This window comes from Euprymna scolopes, chromosome 6, assembly GCF_053919585.1.
Source record: "Euprymna scolopes isolate OS-2025 chromosome 6, ASM5391958v1, whole genome shotgun sequence".
NCBI lineage: Eukaryota > Metazoa > Mollusca > Cephalopoda > Sepiida > Sepiolidae > Euprymna > Euprymna scolopes.
The window spans coordinates 111196947-111213666 of NC_136487.1; the positions used below are offsets into that span (position 1 = coordinate 111196947).

Genomic DNA, 16720 nt, shown 5'->3' on the forward strand with positions numbered 1-16720 from the left:
ATGGTAACTTTCCATAGCGAGAATTTAAGGTGCATGATGCATGCACACAAAGTCATATTGGGTGATTTTAACATTCCACTAGGACGGAGTGTGGCGTATGTGCCATGGATGGGCATCATCAGTGATGTGTACTTGTAGAACTGCATCCTGGACTGGTTTGGTTTTCGCTGGCAAAATCTTATATAAGCGAGCTCTAGAACATTCCAGTCTGCCTGTTATATCATTGCGCATGAAAATGCAACAGTTTCATTATTGCCTGTGTGCGGATGGGCAAATTACAACATTGTGTCTTTGCGCATTCTTCATATGTATGCGTGTAGAAAACGGTGATTGCTTTGAAACTGTTTCTGCTAAAGATTTGTTCCGGCTGTCTGCAGCAGATGATACAAGTTGTCTCCCTTAATTTATTTCATCAGATTTCATCATGGCCGATGGAATTACTACGACTCACTTATTTATAAAATTTGATTTTCTTGAATAATAATAATAAAAAAAAAATACTTGATCGATTTACGTAATTTTTGAAATATGATATCTTCGTTCTGTAATGAGTATGTACATCATACAGACTTTTCAGTATTTTCTTTAGTTTTAATTGCCGCCATAAATATCAGAATTTACACGATCTCTTCCAAATTTGTTTCAATTATGATGTCTGGTGTCACCCAGTGTGTCCCGAGACAAACAAAAGAAACAAGACCCATGGAGTTTCAGATAGACTTTTAACTGTTTACAGATCATTTCGCACCGTTTTTATTTTTACGACAATGCTGACTTTCATGTTACTAATTTCAGCTTTTCATTTTTTTTTTTTTTTTTTTTTTTTTTTTTTTTTTTTTGACAAAGAGTTATTAAAACTCGTAAAACGTCTCTGATTTCTTGCCAAAAAATCTGTAGTTTCGAAAGTGAAACTACGCCCCCCCCCCCCAATAGAATTAATGTCTAGAGTACCTATTTACTATGCCTCCCCACGGGACAGAGTTAGACACAAGGGTCGTTTTTTAACGTGGAGAAAAGGTACAAAAATAAAAATTGTCTCAGTCGTGAAGGATTTCTCCTCCACCGAAAGAGAACAAGAAATGGAAGTGCAGCATCTGAAGAACAGATACTACACTTTGATCTTGACCAAAAAAGGCCAAGAAAAAGGCCGGCTTTCACTTATAGACATTAGAACATTCAAGGTAGACTTTATTATTTAAATTTTTCTGCAGCTGAGTGAAGTTACCGGTGTCGCATGAAAGATTGACTCACGTAAAAAATGGAAACTTGTGTAAGCCGTTTCGTTTTTGTGTTTGTTTGTTTATGTGTGAAAAGTAAACAACTAAACAAATCGTTCAAAGTCGAATTTTATTGAAATATAAACCTTAAACAAAGAAGTAAAGTCATAACTTTAGTTCTTTAAGGTTTATATTTCAATAAAATTCGACTTTGAACGATTTGTTTAGTTGTTTACTTTTCACACATAAACAAACAAACACAAAAACGAAACGGCTTACACAAGTTTCCATTTTTTATGTGAGTCAATCTTTCATGCGACACCGGTAACTCAGCCGCAGAAAAATTTAAATAATGTCTACCTTGAATGTTCTAAGTAGGAATCTCCGACTCCCAAAAAGAATTTCTTGTAGATCATCTCGTAAGTAATCATTTCTTGTATTTACTTTCTAGCTTTAAAACCATTGGCATCACATTAAGTAGATTTATTTTTTGTTTTATATTCAAAACTGTTAAACCTCAGTCGCTATTTACATTCGATTTCATTTCACCTTGTAATGGATTTTCTTTTTTTTTTTATATATATAAATTGTTCTTATTTAGAAATATACAAACACGTTTTTAAACATAGTTTTTAATGAATTTGCAAATTTTTAAGAATTAATCTTCGCCTTTCCTTTGAGATTTTTTTTTTCCTCGGTCGAATGTTCTTAAAGTTCATCCTTGATTTTTTTTTTTTTTTTTTTTTTTTTTTTTTCCCCTCTCCGAGTCAAAGGAGAAAGACGAACAGGCCTTTTCTCTCTATAATTGGGAACGGTACTTAGAGATTATGCGAGTTTTTTTTTTTTTTTTTTTTTTTTTTTGCGATAGGATTTTCAAGTTAAATTCAATTTTAACCATATCTTTTTATAAAATGGGTATTTAGCAGAGAAGCCCGGAAGCCGACAAACAATACGAAAAATTAGTGCTAATGAATGCACTTGACTCGCGCTATTTTTTAAATCGTATTTCCAAGTTAAATTAAAGTTTTATGATGTTTTTTTTTATTCAATTGTAAGGTTAAAGTAGGTACAAATCACCCTTCCCTCCCCATGTTAAGAATGGCTTTTTAAATAATAACGTTATTATTTCAGCACGGGAATACCGAAAAATTAAACACGAAATAAATGTTACCGTATCCTATAAAAGTTAATTTTATACCTACTTGGCTCATTTGTTTTGGTTTTCTAGTAGTTTTTATTGCTCTTTATTTAATCTCAAAAATTCAGTTTTTCCGTGCGGGTTTGAAAAAAGAAAAATTTAAAAAAAAAAAAAAATGGCAGCATCTTCTTTGGAAGAAGCAAGCCTCGTTTTGAATTCAAGGTTTACAGGTGTTTTGAATTTTTTTTAATTTATTTTTACGAGAGTAAAAAGCGTAGTATAAACACCCCAACCTCCCCAGGTTAAGAACGGCTTTAGGAATAAACCCTTACCTCGAAAGCCGTTTATAACATGGGGAGGTTGGGGTGTTTATATAGTACGCTGAGTACTCTCGTCAAAAATGTCAAAAGAATTCCAAACGAGGCTCGCTTCTTCCAAAGATTACACCAAATTTTTTTTTTTTTTTTTTTTTTCAAATCCGCTCGGAAAAACTGAATTTTTTTTAGATTAAATAAAGAGCAATAAAAACTACTGAAAAACCAAAACAAATGAGCCAGATATGTATAAAATTAACTTTTATTGGATACGGTAACATTTATTTCTTGTATATATTTTTCGTATAGTTGTTTATTGGCTTCCACCGAGAATCGAAACCAAAACGTTTAGCTTACGATTTGCCTTTTCCTTTGACGTTAATGCTTGAGCTATGAAGACATGTCTAAAAATTAAAACATGAACCAATAGCTATTACGTTACGCATGCATATTCGTAATGCCGTCGTTCGACCTTCAATGGGCAAATTTCATTTTTTTTTTTTTTTTAATTTTCACACTTTTGCACCGATTTTCCCAGGCTAAACCGAAATATAAAGTTTCTACATGGGTTCGAATACCCTATATATTAAGTTTCATGTCTGTAGACCAAAAACTGATAGGAGTTTGGTAGGCAAAACTTTTAAAACATATACGCATACATATATTAGCAATACACATGAAAAAATTGAAATAGCATTGAATATTTCAATATTGGTATGCATAGAAAGAGCTTGATGAGCTAAGAAAGAATCTTTTTAAATTTTTGAAATCTGATTAAAATTAAGGAAGTTATGGCTATTTTTGTACCTCACACGTTTGGATATTTTTCCCTCTTTAAGACCATATGCGTTTCGTCACATTTTTTGCACTACTTTTTCAGTAAAAATGTCATATCTTTGTTAAAACACAAGACTAAGAAATGAAATTTACCATATAAGTGTATTTTTGTACAAGGAATCAGAATATGCAACTGAAAATCTCCCAAAGTTTATGGTTTCCAAATAATCTGCAGTAAATGTGCATAAATATGCAGCAATTCCTTAAAAATGCCATGTATCCATAAACAGAAAAGAAGTTGGAGAACTCAAAGTTGAATTGTAATGTGCTTTATGTACAAAAAACTTAAATCTAAACATAAGACCATTTAAAAATGAATATATTGCAATATTTCTTTGGTATTATTGTAGATTAACACCTTCTGTTTAACCCCACTCAACTCCTTCTGACCACCCCTCCAAAATGTGATTCTACCTTTTTAGGAAATTATGTATAAAATGCCATGAAATACTTTAATGAAAGATAAACAAATTATTTTAGAATTGAATGTAAAATAAGTTCCTATTACAGGTCATTCTAGCATTTTAGAGCAGTTAACTTTTTTTTTCTATGGGAAAATATGCATGCTTTTTTTTTTTTTAAGATGATTATGTGTAGTTTTAAGAGGGTTTCTATGCAATGAGAATATGAGGAGGGTTGCCATTCGGTCTTTGAATTAATTGTAGGGCTAAGGAAAATTATGTGCGAACATACTGAAAACTTGACAGAGACAACGCTAACAAAAACAATATTAGAGGGGGAGTGGTTAGTTTCACAAAAATTTAATGTAAAATAATTCATCATTTCCTGGCCATTCTAGCATTTTAGGACAGTTAACCAATTTATTTTTATGTGTATTTTTCTTTAAGGAAGGGTCTATTTTTTGTTTGTTTGTTTTAGATGCTTGTATGTGGCTTACAGAGGTATTTTGTTGGGGGGGGGCGCTTGCCACTCGAACTTAGTGTTATTGTTAGGGTTAAAGAGTGTTTTAGGAGGAGACTTGCCACACATAATTTGTATTAGAGGTAAAGTTAAGAGAGCTTTTTTTCAAAGAGAGCGTTCAAAAATTTGTTGATTTCTATTTTCGAGATTGAAGGTGTTAATTCCATAGGCCGTTTATACTACGCTGGAGCAGGTTGTAAAATATCTTTCGCTTAATAAGTAGAAAAAAAAATAACAAAATAGAAAGCTTCCTAATTGTAGTTTGATGTGTTTTCTAACTGCTTTTAAAATTTCAAGAATATTGATATAGATTTTGAGGGTTTGTATTACTATACACATAGATTAAAAAAAGTTGTCAAAAAAAAACAAATATATAACAAATAAATGTTATCAAAAGCAAGTTACTTTTCTACCTAACTGGATAATTTTTTAGTGTTTTTATTTAATGTAACATGTTTATTCAGCTTGAAAACAGTGTTTACTAATGTTTTGGAAAATTTAAAATGGCGCCCGCCGCCCGACTCTCTTGAAACGGTGAGTTTGGGGAAAAGAGTTAAAAATAAAAAAGTAGACAAAATACTGCTAGAAACTCGCTCAATATGTTACCGTGACATAGGCTGACATATATTCGGTGAGTTTTTAACAGTATTTTGTATAGTTTTTTTTTTATTTTTAACTCCTTTTCTCAAACTTACCGTGTCAAAGAGAGTCGGGCCGGGCGCTATTTTTAATTTTCCAATACATCGGTAAACACTGTATGTATTTCGAGCTGAATAAACATGTTACATTGAATAAAAACACAAAAAATATATCCAGTTAGGTAGAAAAGTAACTTATCTTGCCTTTGATAACATTTATTTGTTATATATTTGTTTTTTGACAACTTTTTCGAATCTATGTATGAACGAGATTTTGATACTTATTTTGATTTAAAAAAAAAACATTTGTGGCTGTTCGCAGTAAAACATTGTTTTAATTCGTTGTTCAAGACTAATTTAAAGAATAAAAGTGCATGCAAGCTTCCTAATTGTAGTTTTTGTTTTTTTAACCATGTTTTTAAATTTGACGAGCAATGTAAGAAATTGCAACAGATTCATAATGCCGAATTGGTTGGGATTGTTATTATACATTCTGAAAACCGAATAGTTCTAAACTAATGTTATTCTGATAACAAAATAGCTCTCATTAAAGGTATAAGAACATTTATATTCATATTTTCATATTTTTCTTAATTCGTTCTTGAATAAAAATTAAAGAACGCGTGTTGTTTACACTGTGCTGTGCTATGGCTGATTCTACAGGCTGGAGCTGCTGCTGCTTCTTTAAAATACTAACTTCATTTGACCAAATTCGAGAAATATAAACAATTTTTTTTTCGGGTAGGTCCTTTTAAATTATCAATTACCGCGGTCCTACTCAACATAAAACAATACTTTTAATTGATAAAGATAGTAAAAAGATTGATTTACTTACTACTGGGTGTCCGAATAATTTTTTTTTCAAAATGTTCAATACTCGTCATATTAAAGTCTTATTTTTAACACGACAAAAAAAGAAATGGTCAAAAATATTTCGGACACTTGACAGTATTAAGATTAACACCTCTTCTAATTGGTTCCCAAATTTCATGACGAAATTCTTCATACAATCACGGTACGGACCTTTAGAAAACAGGGGGGGTCATTACAAAACCTTACCGAAAACGCCATTTTATGACGTTCACATTTTTATCACTTTATTTGCTTAAAACTCTTAAAATATATAATGTACATTCATATTTATTAATTCATTTGAAAGTATATTCATTTCCGAACAAAATAGTAGTAATTTGAAGACTTGAAGTGCTTTGGTTTAAAAAATATGTCTATTTTAGTAGAACTACCTTGAAATCTGTGATTATCCAAAGCGTTTTTTCGTCCGTGTGTATTACTACATACATATATATATATATATATATATATATATATATATAAGAGGTTTGTATAAACCATTTACGCAAATATAAATCATGTAGGATATCTGCATGAATTACAACTAATACTAAATTAAGATGAATGTTTAAAAGCATATGCAAATTAACTAGATCTTTTGTAGATTAATGCAATTCCACGATCCATATAGACAAAAGCTTGTATTTTCTTTTTAAATAAATAGAAAAGAGCGTTGAGTTCGGCTGTGTTTTCGTTTTGCTGCTGTCCAGAGACCGGCTGCCGGTCCCTGTTGGGCGGGTGAGCCTTGTTTTTATTTTTCTGCCTCCCCGCGAGGCCATTGACTGTCTTGTTTACGAATTATTTCAGGTTGTCTCTTTTTCCGACTCGACCGGTCTGCGTCTGAGGTGGTTGTTCGAAGTCATATCCAACGGAAACTTCAGCCGGGCCAACCGGGAAGAAGACGCAGAGGAGGAGGGTAACTTGGCCGGGCTCCGGTAGTGCAGACATGTCTAGCCCGGGGTCCGGTTCCCAGAAGGGGCTTCGGTCACCTCTGAGCACAGGATTAGGCCTTGGAAAAAAAAAAAAATTCTACCGCCACGTGGTCCGAGTTCCGACCCCCCGCCTAGCCCGGTTTCTGGCGTTCGTGTCCCCGACACGCCCGCCGGTTCAGGCCCAGTAGACAGACCACTAGGATGGATTAGTGTTGACCCCCGCACAAAACTCGGTGTTGTCCCCCGCACCGCTAATTTAGGGGAATCGTTTGCGTTAGGCAGCGACTCTCGCGTAACTAGTCGTACTGCTGTTCCCGGCAGTAATAGTAGTAGCAGTAGATTTAGGCCAGCTGAAAGAGGTGTTCCGACTCGGTGGAATCACCCGAGGAAGAGGGCTTTAACTGTCAGCCCTCCCGCCCATGGGAGAACGGACCCCCTAGGGTCGGGAATTAAACCAGCAACCTCTGGAGATATCTCAATATGGAGAAGCACCGAGTCGGAACAGACGTTTTCGAACGGGTTGCCAGACGACAGGGAAGAGGCCATTAACATGTTAACGCTTTTAGACGAACAGTTGAACGCCGCGAAGCAAGCCGACATAGAATTTAGTAGCAGCGACAGTAGCGCTGATGAATGCAACAGACAAGAACTGCTACTACGACAAGCGAGAAAGTCGCGTCAACGAGAAAGAAAGGGGGCTGCTCAGACTGAAAGAGAGAATGGGGCAGCTAGTGCCACAGCCACAAAAGAACCGGCACTGACCCCTAAACCGTCGTCCCCAAGGGAGAAGCCGGGAGAGTGGCCGACGTTGCCAGGGACTTCACAAACAATAGACTCGTCCGGTTCTATTATTGCCCCGGGACAGAAATCACCGCTGTTAACAGTGTCACAAACGATAATATCAACACCGCAGACGGCCGCGGCGGCAGTGGTAAAAGACTGGGGCCCCCAGTCGCAACTAACTCCCGGGGATTACCGCCGGTTATTCGATACAAAATATAAGGATTTGACCGACGGAAATGTTATTAGAGTAGAACCGAAAACTATGAAAGAACTTTCAAAGAGAATAATATCGTTAGTCTCCATAGACACAAAGAAACGAGCGCTAACCGGTGTGCCGAAAGACGACATGGCGAAAATTCTGGGGGAATTAAATATCCCCGCAACCTATATCTGCCGTAGAAGCTATGCAGTGTGGGATTTACTACTGCCCAAAGAGGAAGACGCCGCCAATATTTTCAGATCGGAACACACGTGGTGACATATTCGACTTAAGCCGGAATATTTAAGTAAGACGCGGACGAACGTGTCTATTTTGGGAGTCCCCTGTATTCTCGGCCCTGAGCAATTAGGGGCCTTTATGAGTCAATATGGGGACGTAGAGTCCGTCATTCCTGTCCGTGGTCCCCGTAACCTTATGGTAGGGGACTACAACCTAAAAATGCGTGTTGACAAGGAAGGATTACAAAACATCCCCCCCATGCTCAGGTGCGACATATGGTCGATGAGCATTATAGTAGAAGGTCGCAGGCCCCACTGTTGGAATTGTCAACAGCAGGGCCATATGGCACGGGAATGTCCGAAAAGAAACCCACAGACAGTAGTAGTAGTAGCAAAGCCGGCGGCAGTGGTACCAGCAGCCCCTGAGAAGCTAACCGGAGGGGGTAAAGAAGCAATAACGTCGGACGGCTGGACTACAGTGGTAAAGAAGAATGGCAGAACCACCAAGACCCCCTCCACAAGAGAGCAGCCCCCTGAGGTACAAGGTCAGCCGGTTCCCACAGTGTCGTCAACGGTCTCTTCCACCAACGTTACCACTAAAGAAGTTGTTAGCGGCCAGAAAAGAATGCATCCGGTCTCCTCGTCTGACTCAGAAGGGGAGCACGATAAGGAAACGGCTACTGTGATAGAGTACCAAGTGCCGAAAAAGGAAACTAAAAAGAAGGCGAGAAAAAACAAGGAGGCAGGGTCCCGTTCCCCATCCCCTATGAATGTAGAGAAGACTGTCTCTACGGTGCAGCCACCCAAAACCCCTACCCTAACCTCATCGGCTGAACCAAAATCCCCATCCCTTTTCGATACCCCCCCAACCGGTGCTCGCTCGTTGTCCCGGGAGAAGCCGGCGACAAAAACCAACAGCGGTAGAAGAGCCGCCTCTGTATCTCCTGTAAGGAGTGAAAAGACGAAAAAGCTCCCCTACCTTCCTGGAGACCGGATTTGCGAAGTAGACCCCCTTCACGCTGACACGTATATAACGCAGCGCCATAGGGGCCTGATTAAGCCGCTTAGAGAAATGAAAATAATCGACGGGAAAAGTGTTACCAACCCTAAAAACTTCCCAGACGCCCCCCTAGTCATGACCTTTGTGCGCCATACAAAAACTGGACGCACGAAGGCCATGTGGAATATGATCGACGACGCCAGGGGGGCGATTCCAGATTTAAAGTTGGTGGAAGAGAGGCATGACTCCCTCGATCAGCTGGCGCCGAGATGCGAAGGTAGGGTTCCTATTTACGTCCACCCTTGTTTGTATAGGGCCCTTAAATTAACGTTTCCCCTGGATGTCGGAGGTATTGCGCGAGACGGACGAGTAACGTCCAAGTTGCTTTCGGGCAACCTCGCCCAGTCCTGCGGCACCCTTTCTAGCAAAGACTTTAGGTCGGTGGTTGCGGATATCTAGACACAATGGCCACGTCCTTGAGCTTGTGTAGTTTGAACGTTAGGGGCATGAGGTGCCGAAGCAAAGCCGCTAGGGTACTGAGGGACCTCATGTCGATGAATATAGATGTGGCTGCGTTACAGGAGACTCACTACGATTGCGTTGACGATCATCGGGTGCTGGAGGGGCATTATGGTGTCTTTTCAACATACGGTGATAGTCAAAGTAGGGGGGTTTCTTTGTTAGTTAGGCGCACCCTTTCTGCAACGGTTAGCGTTGTTCACGCGGATGCTGATGGTAGACTGATCGTGGCCGATGTTGCCGTGGCAAATAGAGCGTTTCGAGTCGTCGTGGTGTATGCGCCCAATTGCGTACGGGAGCGGGTTTCCTTTTTCCGGCGGTTGGAGGTGTTTCTCAGGGGTTCGGAAAGGTTAATACTAGTGGGTGATTGGAATGCCATCCTTGACCCCAGGGCAGATAAGGTGGGCGGGACTAGCGGGACGGATGGGTGTGAAACCAGTCTGTCGGACCTGATGGCTAGATGCGATCTGGTAGACAGGTATCGGGTGGATCACCCGGGGCGGGAGACGTGGACGTGGCTCTCTAGCAGGCCTTCCGCTTCAAGTACTTACTTGGATCGGTTGTTAGTTAGAAGAGGCAACATAGAATACATATCTTGTCCCACGTTCCACTGGTTAGGCCACTCTGACCACAAACTACTTGTGGCCAGGTTAGACTTAGATAGCAACCCCAAGCTAGCTGGGTACTGGAAGTTAAATACCTTCCTACTGGAGATAGGTGACTTTCGGGAAAGGCTAACTAAACACATACAGAAGGGATTAGTGGGGGCGGTTACCGGGAGTAAGTGGTGGGTAAACGCCAAATCTAGCATTAGAGACTTCTCTGTCAAATATGGCCAACGCCTCGCGCTAGACAGGACCAAGGCAGAGAAGCGTCTAGAGGATAGACTATCCCGGGCGGTGGCTGGGGGGGATTCCCTAGAAATAGGGTTAGCTAAGGCGGACCTGAGTCGTTTGGCTAGCGAGCGATATCAGGGCCAGGTAGTTAGGGCTAGAATTAAAAAGATGCCCAACGAAGCTGTGAATGTTGACAAAGCCGAACGAGTCTTTTCGCTCGGGCGCAAATCGGATAACTACATTCGTAAAATTCAGAGCCCGGAAGGGGACTCCTTAGTGACGGCTCGGGGGATTTGCGAGCGGTTTCGAGTGCACTTTGAAGATCTCTTTGCGCAGCTGTCCAGGCTCCGCGTCCAGGAGTTTGGCAACTATTTGGCTGGCTCGCCCCGCCTGGAGGCGGCCCGAGCGGCTGGTTGCGATGGTCGGGTCACAGAGTGTGAGGTCATAGCTGCTATGAAGCAGGTCGCCTATAACAGATCACCAGGACTGGATGGACTACCCTACGAACTTTACTTGAGGATGTCGCACATGTTTGTTCCGATTCTGACGGGTGTGTTTAACCACTGGTTTGACACGGGATCTATCCCGAGTCAGGTTACCAAAGGAGTGGTCACACTTCTGAAGAAGAACGACACACATGTTGGAGGGATAGATGATTTTAGGCCAATCACGTTGCTGAATACGGATTTAAAAATCCTGGCCCGAGTGCTGGCGAATCGTTTGCAGATTGTTATCGCTGACTTGGTCGAACCGGATCAGAATTACGCTGTGAAGGGAAGATCAATTCAAAATAATTTGCATTTGATACGTACAGTCATAGAAAATTTAGAAGACGACACTGAAGCCGCGCTGATTAATTTGGATCAGTCCAAGGCGTTTGATAGGGTGGATCATCGTTTCCTGATGGCTGTTTTAGAGACCGCCGGATTTGGATCCGGCTTCTCCAGATGGATTTCCATTTTGTACGCTCGGCCGACGGCAGTTGTGCAGGTCAACGGGGTGCGGTCGGCGCCGTTCGCGGTTTCTCTGTCGGTGCGACAGGGGTGTCCGTTGTCGCCCTTGCTGTATGTCCTCGCGCTGGAACCATTCCTTAGGAAAGTGAGGACCAGGGTGGCTGGACCGGCTCTGCGCGGAATTGCTCTTCCTGGCGGTGCGCGAGCCAGGGTTTCCGCGTTTGCCGATGATGTCACCGTATTTGTTTCGAGCGTCGTTGATATTATTACGGTGATTAAGGCTCTCAAGCGTTATGAACAAGTTACAGGGGCCGTAGTCAATCTCAGCAAATCCGTTGGCCTGAGGTTGGCCGCTTGGCGGGGATCGAATGCTTTGCCTGGCGCATTTGTCTGGACGGATGGCCCGGTCCGTATTCTGGGTGTTTGGTTTGGACCCGGTCTATGTCTAGATAAGAACTGGTCGGAAGTACAGAGCAAGGTCGAAGCGTCTGTCAGGGTTTGGCTTCGAAGGGGATTGTCCCTTAAAGGTAGGGCGGAGGCATGCGCCACTTATGTGTTTCCGCTGATCCTTTACCGATTGGCTGTACTTCCTCTGCCTGCGGTCCGCATGGCGGCCTTAACGCGTGCGCTTTTCTTACTGTTGTGGAATGAGCGACGGCCGCTTGTCCGTAGACAGGTCTGCACTCAACGTCTTGAAGATGGGGGCCTGGGGATGCCTGACCTGGCTAGCCACAAAAATGCCGAAAGGTTGGCGTTCCTGGGTAGAACTCTGATTGAGGAGTCTGATTGGGGTCCCGCGGTCGGTGCAGCTTTTCCCGACCTTATCCCCAATCATTTAATTGAATGCCAAAGAAGGCCGAGAGGGCAATCAAGATTCTTCAACGAATGCCGAAATGCGCTTAGAGCGATGCCAGGGTCCTTGGACCTTGCACAGCCTAGAAGGGCATTATATCGGGGATTAGTGGTGGGGACCGCTTCGGACCCGCTTGGGGAGCGGCTGCAGCTGTCGGAGGGGGAGGTTCGCTCTCTGTGGAATTGGGCGCCAGGCCGGGGATACCTTAACAATTCCGAATTTTCCCTGACCTGGCGATTGGTTAGAAGCGCTCTACCCCTCAATGACATATTGTTTAGAATTGGTATGGTATTTAGTCCCTTTTGTCCACGGTGCGACGAAGATAGCTTAGAAACCGTAGAACATGCTTTTTATACTTGTTCCAAGCTCCATGAATTCTGGGAGTATGTCAGTGAGGTCACGGCTCGCATCGTCCCCGATCAGGTGACGATCCTGGATTTAGCATCCGTTGTCTACAACGCAGATCCCTTGTGGCCTAGGGAGGAACGAATGGTGTTCCTAGCGACCTTGGCCGTAGCTAGACTGGTAGTGTGGGTTTCACGCATAGAGATAGGGCGTGGGGGGGAGCCACCTTCTCATCGGGATCTGATTTTGTATTTTAAACACCAACTTAAAATCAAAATCAGATGCGATAGAAGGAGGTTATCTCGCTCACAGTTTAGTAGGAGGTGGATTCACACCGCTAGTTTATGTGCGTTTGTACGAAACAAGCTTGAGTACATGTTCCCTGCCTAGGCATGGCACACTCCGACCGTAAAAGCAACCCCCAGACCAGATCAAGATAATCCCGTAGTGGATCAGTCCCTTAGCTAGTTGGTATAAATGAGTTCCATGTCCCCAATTTTAATTTTTAGGTGTTAGGATACCTCCAAAGAAGCCCAGTCCTGATTAATTTATTTTAGTCCCAACCCGTCCCGATGTTATTTTTCTTGGAGGTCACCGAATATCCCTTCCCCCCCCTTTATTTTGTCCGTAGCTGTGCCCACTCCCTCTTAGGAAGTGCTCCCTTGTTTTCGGCCGATACCGGAAAACAGGAAGCATTTCAAAATCAAATAGGTAAGGGTGGGTCAATACTAACACATTCACCGTTTAACGTTTTATTTGGTTCATTTATTTTTTATTACTGTTATTTTTCTTTATTTTGGGGTGTTTTTAAGGCTCTCATTATCCCCGCCCATCATCCGCATATATCATACACATCACAATTTCATCCGCATATATCATACACATCACAATTTCCATTTTGTCATTATTTCATTGTAAATATAAAGTAAAAAAAAAAAAAAAAAAATTGTACATATTGTCATCTGGGGCTTTAAGTAGATCCAACTCCTAGAGTGAATGCGGTATTGTGGTGATTGCAACTAGTGATAGGGAATAGACAAGTGGACGACCCCCGACACCCATCTTCCCCCCCACACCCTTTTTGGCCTCATGCCACATTTAAAAAAAATTAGTTGCCTGTTTTATATAATTTTAACCCTAAAATTCTGTAAAATTTGTGATTTTTCTTCTTAAATAAATATTTAAATAAATAGAAAAAAAAATGTGGTACTAGTGAGTGCACTTATTGATCCGTGTTGAAATAATGTTAATTTAGAAAGCTATTCTTAACATGGGGATGGTGTTTTGTACGTATTCTATACTCTAACCTTACAATTTAATAAAAACATGTATCAAAACTTAAGTTAAACTTTAAAATATTATTTTTAAAAAATAGCGCAGATCACTAGCCCCAAAATATTTTTTAATCGGTACACAAAAAAGGTAAATGTTACCTTACGTTACAACAGAACACTGATCACTCTAATTTGTTTTTTAGGGGTATTCGAGGTCGCTGAGAACGATTCTGATAATCAAACCCGCCGCAAACTTACCGTTTGCATGGTATGAACGCCTAGACCTTGGGATTATTTTTTTGCTATTTCACTGCCTTCGGTAGTGTTTTTCTTCGCGTGCGAATTGGCGTAGTGAAGTAATACTTCACTGAAGTATCGCGTAGGAATAAGAAAGTTAAAAAAAAAATCTAAACAGAATTTTTGTGAAATGGTAAATTTCGGCACGTTACTTACGGTTAATTAAACTGGAAAAGCACCTGTTAAACCACATAAGTTCTATAATTGAATACTCCCCCCCCCCCTAAAAAAAAAAGAACGAATAACATAAAAAATATGTTTGGTGTTTGTTTTTGTAAACTGCTCGTGAAAACTTCTTTTGAGATCAATTAAAACTACGTAACACACACACACACACACACACACACACACACACACACACACACACACACACACACTTTATTTGAAATGACCGCTGAAAGATTCTGACATGCCAAGATTCCTACGCGATGTAATAAGACACCCCCACTACGCCCGTTCGCATGCGAAGGCGGTGAAATGGCATAAATTAGTCCCAAGGTCTATGGGTTCATACCGTGTAAACGGTAAATTTGCGGCGGGTTTGATTATCAGATTCGTTATCATCGACCTCTAATACCAAGACCGTCTTAACGAAGGCCACGGGAAATTAGTCCAATTGAACGTTTATTCCGACCAGCTTTTTTGGGAAATGAGATTTTTTTTTCTATTTTAAGTCAAACATCAATGTTCATTTTATTTTTAATAAAAATGAGGTGTTTTTATTTTTGTTTTCATTTACATTGCAAACTTTATTAGGCATACGAACAAAGGTATTATTTTACTTTAAGGCCCGTCTCCAGTTCAGAAATTTTTTTTGTTTCCTTTTTGTAGATTTCGGTGTGCTTCAAAAGAATACGAGGCGCTATTTTACAGTAGTTCACTAGGTGTATCAGAATTTTTGTAGGAATTTTTGACATCCCTAACACGAAACTGCGAATAAAATATAAAAAAAACTCGTAATTTCTCTTTTAAAAGTAGGTTGTTTATTTTCTTTATGGATTATACTTCCAAAATAAACTTTTAAAGTTGTTTTAAAAGTAATAGAAACATTTTTTTTTATTTTTTTAAAAAACAGTAATGAATTTTACGAACTCAATATTTTTCTATTTTTAAACTTTAAAAATCTATCAAAATTTTTCTATTGATTCTATTTTTACGATATTTTCAGGGTCAATGTGAAATTTTATGCTCTTTCCAATAAAGCGAATATAATATTTTAGAAAAACGTTTCTTTTTAAATTCACACTCCCCCCCCCATTTTCAGGTGTCTATTAAAAAGTAAATTAATTTACTCACTTAAGTTTTATATATCACAAATTGAAGAGAAAAGGTCAATAAATAATATATTCAAATTTAAAACAAAAAAAGTAGTTTTTTTTTTCTTTTAGAAATTTACCTGTAAAGTTTGAAGTTTAAAACCTTTTTTTTTAAAACCACGTTGTTTGTTTGTTTGTTTTTTTGTTTTTTTTTTAATGAAACCTTGGTCCTTGCTCCTTTAATTGAAAAAAGAAATTAGGGCTTGAATTACATTTTTCGAGGAGTTATAAGCTTGGAAAGACAGGGGGTCGAATAATTCACGCCTCCCATTTTGAAATATCTATTAAAAAGTAAATAATTAATTTGCTCACCAAAGTGTTATATATCACAAATTGAAGAGAAAAGGTCAATAAATATATTCAAATTTAAAACAAAAAGTAGTGTTTTTTTTAGAAATTTACCTGTAAAAAAAAAACTTTTTTTTTTTTTTTTTTTTGTGAAACCTTGGTCCTTGCTCCTTTTAATTGAAAAAGAAAATTAGGGCTTGAATTACATTTTTCGAGGAGTTATAAGCTTGGAAAGACGGGGTGGAATTATTCACTTTTTTTCACAAAATTTCTGACACACCTAGTAGTTCACTGTGCAGAGGGAGACAAGTCTCTTTTACTAACAGATTATTCATTCATTTTTTTTTTTTTTTTTTTTTTTTTTTTTCAATAATTTAGGACACTCGATGCTACGATATTTTGGGCTTGTTATACTATACACGTTGATTCGAAAAAGTTGTCAAAAAAATAAATATATAACATAAATGTTATCAAAGGCAAGATAAGTTACTAACCTAACTCGATAAGTTTTTTTAGTGTTTTTATTTAATCTATATATCTGTAAAAGTGAAATTGTGTGTGTACATTTGACCCTACCAAACAACTGTCAATTTGACAATAAGGGTATTGAGATTTGGGAAAATGTTTTTAATCGGTTTTCAGCCAGAAATTTGGCTGTCAAGTGGTCAAAGTTCAACAATTTGACCTTTGAAAACTCTACCAAACTCCTCTGCCAATTTTGGGTCTAAACATTTCAAATTGTAAATGTAGATTACTTGGACATGGGTCAAACTTTTGAATTTGATTTGAGCCTAAAACTAAAAATGTTAAAGGGTTTTGAGGTCAGTTTTAAAAAAATTTACCTTTGCAGTTTCTATCAAATTATTCAGCCAATTTTCGGTCTAAACATTTGGAATTTTACATAAAGTGTAGTCAGGCATAGGATAATCTTTTTAATCAATTTTTGGCTGGTAAGGGGTCAAAGTTCAA

General features: G+C 39.3%; 1 protein-coding gene across 1 annotated transcript in view; it reads left to right on the forward strand.

Moving 5' to 3' along the window:
* The first annotated feature begins 1244 nt into the window (after positions 1-1244).
* The window catches only part of LOC145277869 (large ribosomal subunit protein mL39-like), a 55886-nt gene continuing 40410 nt past the window's right edge, over positions 1245-16720 (forward strand). Inside the window, exon 1 of the mRNA XM_080129826.1 lies at positions 1245-1636. Within this exon, the coding sequence (XP_079985952.1) occupies positions 1570-1636 (67 nt within the window). The 5' untranslated portion in view covers positions 1245-1569. The remainder of the gene's footprint in view (positions 1637-16720) is intronic.